A 3968-nucleotide genomic window follows, 5' to 3' on the forward strand; every position below is an offset into this window, starting at 1 on the left:
ATCTTGTGGAGCCTCCCGCCTTAGGGGCAACCGGGCCTTGCCATCGGCTATCTCCCCGGGTTACCGGGCGGGCAGGTGGCCTCTCGGGGTCGAAACGACGGGCGAAGAGAGGCCTGGTCCTCAGTCGGTGGTGGGACGAGATGCGGCCTGGGCGGGGAGGTCGCCTCAGGGCCTGCCGCAAGCAGGGCAGGCAGCCCAGGCCCACTGCACAGACCCAGACCCCAGGCTTGACCCACAGGCAGTGTTACGTTAAAATAAGCTTTAGCGAAGTGAAAACAGAGGAGCTTGCCTGCAGATCTCCCTGATGGGTGGCTGCCTGGGGAAAAAAAAAAAAAAAAAAAAACAAACCAAACAAATTCTGCCTGATTGCTGTATAGGTTATAAACGTTTCAGATCTTCTGCTTCCCATTGTGTCTTCCTTCTGGAGCAATACTAGCTCTGGTTATAAGATGTGCGGTTGGGGAGTTATTATTCAGATATGCCTCTCAGTTCGTTTCCACAGCCCTGAGGGAACAAATTATGTCAGTAACTCAAATCCCTCTTTAACTTCAAGGACTCTGATGATAGCAGATGAATTTCTGTGTAGCAAAGCAGCCCGACACCTAGATTTAAGTATGTAATTATCTTCACTTATTTTATTGGGGGAGGTGAAGTAGCACGTTTGCCCGTTTCGAGAAATTGTAGGTACTGCGTGCCCTGATGGTCCGCGCCAGAGAAGGGACGGCAGTGCCCGCCGCCATGGAGCCCAGGGGCTCTATCCATCACAGTAAAACACAGCTCTTTCTTCTGTTAATTCAGTGTTTTGAGGACGCTGTGGGGATTTTCATAATTCTGTCCGGCTGAGGGCACAGGAGCTTGTTTCTTTATAGCAGCCTTTAACGTCCTTGCTCATCACAGAGCCATACCACAAGTCTCGGTGGTTTGGGGATATTACCTGTCCTCCTCAATCCAAGTTAGCTGATAAAATGCTTGTCCATTCATCCTGGCCTTAAAAAACATGAGGAACAACTTAAAATAAATAAAATTGGCAAGAACGTACCTATGGGAATATTTAAGTAAGACGTTTTTTCTCAAAAGCATAAAGTCTCCCAGTTAAACGGTGGAGGTTCAGAGACATGCCTGATATGTTCTGCAATTTCTCTCGGTGCTCAGGGGTCCTTCTGTGCTTAGTTCTCTGGCTGAGATAATTCATATTCTCCTCCAAAAGCTTCTCAACTTGCTCCGCTCTCTCACAGTGTTGTTGCTTGCAGCCATGGAATACAGATGATTGTTTTTATTAGGCAGTGAAAACTTATACTGTCTCGTAAACAGGAGAGGACTAGAACTGGCTGAAGAACAGCATTTCTGCAGCTGGGGGACTTGGTGGTTGTTTTAATTTCGACAACAAACTGAAAACAGTAAGAAAAATTTAATTCTGGAAATTTTAATACATACTTTTCATGACACTATATGCTTCTCATTCTTTATGCTGCTTTGTAAAACTGACGTGTATTAGAGCCGTGAGGGCAGGGGTGGCTAAGCCCAAAGCCACCTCGCGTGCTTCGGTGACCCAGCGCGGCCGTGGGCTCGCAGACTGGGGGTGGAGATATACAGCCACAAGAGCAGGGCGGCCTCGGACACTCGCAAGGGACAAAGCACCTTGTGCAGACGAAGCCAGGATGCTCCCTTGCAAAGCTCTTGTGTTACAGTCACCACATTCTCCTCTAGAACCACGTTACTTTGTGGGAAAATGGTGGCAATGTCACAGCTGCAGCTGTTGTTGCATTTTCTGAAATATGGCTGATCCCTCTCTGAGAAAACAGCTGTCACATAGCGCAGAGAGCACCCCAGGAGAGGCAAGCGAGAGCGCAGACCCCCTCCGCGATCAGCCCACGTCTCAGCAGCAGGCAGTGTCTCCTGAGCGACTTGAAAGGCTACGCAGGGACTGCTAAGAGCCAAGCAGCCCTTCAAGAGAATCAGAGCAGCACAAACTATTTACATTAAAACCACATAAAAGAGGACTTATTTTCAACAATATTAAAAAGTGGTTTTTATTAGAATCTGTTGTCTAAGCAGGCAGGCAAAAAGGAAAAAAAAAAGAGATTTTGTGAGCTCCCTCATTTTTATGAAAGCTGGCTGGCGGGTATAAAGCAGCAGCTGATGAGCTTATTGAGCAGGAAGGGAGGTTCAGGCTGTGAAACTCGATGTGTAAATTAGCTTCTTGCAGCACTTGTCTCTGCGCCTGTCACTTGCACCAGTGTCCCTGTCTGTTATAATCCTCCCAGTTCATTTGGCTAAACATTAGTGACATGATAGGGACAGCAGCCAAAAAAAATGTTGCCTGTAAACATGCTGGCTGTTAACTGTTGAATGAGAGGTCTATCAAACTAAAGAGTCATCCGGCAGGAGCACTGGCTGGTCTTTTCCTGCTATGGGAAAGTTATTTTTAGTTAAGGCGGCTGAATTATTTGTCATTAGCAGCACCTGGGGAGGAAGCAGGAGGATCCACCACCTAATGGCTGGCACAGGGAGCCTCCCTCCCCACCTGGACCACGCTGCGGCACCTTCCTCCCCGCCGCCTTCGCTGCCCGCTCGCAGAGCAAGCACCAGTGGTACAAATTAGTCTTTCCCTCAGAGCTGAACTTTTTAGCCATTGTTTTCTCCTGCCAAATGATGTTGTCATACCGACCCAGGCAATGACAGTGAATATTGAACTGCTGATTTTGGGCTCCCAGAGGCTCTGTCTCCTGGATGAATTCCTAATGAGTTGATACCCGGCTAGAGCTGAAACATTCAGGGGGCCTGCAGCCCTCTGATGCAGCTGTCCTGAACGCTGCTGTCTTCAGTACCTGCGCACTGCTTAAACTGAATAAAACCTTCATTTTCATTACTGAGGAGTATTCGCACGAGGAACTAGAGAGCCCTGACACAGAAATAACAGGGAATTTATGATACATAATGAAACTTTATGCTTGCCATGTGAGAAATCTCTTTTTGAGTCTTATTTTAGATTTCTTTCCAGTATCTTATCAAGAACCAAATGTGGAAAGCCAGTATCTGAAGAAATTAATTAACACAACTGAGTGGAATACATAGGCTTTGCAAGAAAGAGCAGCAAAGAGAAAAACTCTGAAATTCATTAATAAAAAACCTTAAGGGACATCTGAAAAAGAACATAGAGAACCCATCTCGAGTTGGATAGCTGTCGTATGCACCTGACTGAGGAGCTGTGTGGCACCGACCTCCCCGTGACGGCTACAGCGGGGGACGCCGGACCCCTGCCCAGGCAGATCCTCCCCGCTATGGATGCACGTACCCCATTTGCCTAACAGTCTCTAGTGTTTACGTGGCAAATCCTTTCCAAAGCACTCTGCAAACACAAACCAGTGAATTCAGGGCTTCCGATTTGCCCAAGGTTTCCTGCCCTTCCAAAGACCTTAATTGCTTTGAGCAGCGTTGATTTTTAAAGTGTTTCGCAAAACGCAAGTAAATCTCTCCCAGCACAAAGCATCCCACTGAGACCGAATCATTACCAGTGCTCCAGGAATCTGATTACATGGACTGTGGCAACTTAGCCTTGCATTAAAAAGCAACAGTTTACAGAAATCTTTTCCTGACTTAATTTAATAGTTGCTTTAACTGCAGTCATGCAAACAAGCATGCTCTGCCCACCGCTTCCTTCTTTTTTGCATCGCTTTACTACAGGGATTGTGGTTTAATTTACATCAAACTTAACAGTCGTTGTATTTGCTGCCCGCTCAGCTCCCCCCACCCCCGCAGCGGGGCCGGGCAGAGCACCGGGGGGAACCGGGTAGAGCACCGGGGGGAGCTGGGCACGGCACAGAGGGGAACCGGGCAGAGCACCGGGGGGAGCCGGGCACGGCACCGGGGGGAGCCGGGCATGGCACAGAGGGGAACCGGGCAGAGTACCGGGGCTGAACCGGGCAGAGCACCGGGGGGAGCCGGGCACGGCACCGGGGGGAACCGGG

The 3968-nt window shown here is 48.9% G+C and overlaps 1 protein-coding gene across 1 annotated transcript in view; it reads right to left on the reverse strand.

Annotated features, from left to right (window-relative positions):
* The window catches only part of LOC104290574 (chromosome unknown open reading frame, human C1orf174), a 2934-nt gene extending 2194 nt beyond the window's left edge, over positions 1-740 (reverse strand). The window contains exons 1-2 of the mRNA XM_009889687.1: positions 689-740; positions 65-204 (exon numbers count right to left, since the gene is read on the reverse strand). Coding sequence (XP_009887989.1) covers positions 65-204; positions 689-740 — 192 coding nt within the window. The remainder of the gene's footprint in view (positions 1-64; positions 205-688) is intronic.
* Between the last annotated feature and the right edge of the window lie 3228 nt (positions 741-3968).

This window comes from Charadrius vociferus, unplaced genomic scaffold (genome assembly GCF_000708025.1).
Source record: "Charadrius vociferus isolate BGI_N301 unplaced genomic scaffold, ASM70802v2 scaffold477, whole genome shotgun sequence".
NCBI lineage: Eukaryota > Metazoa > Chordata > Aves > Charadriiformes > Charadriidae > Charadrius > Charadrius vociferus.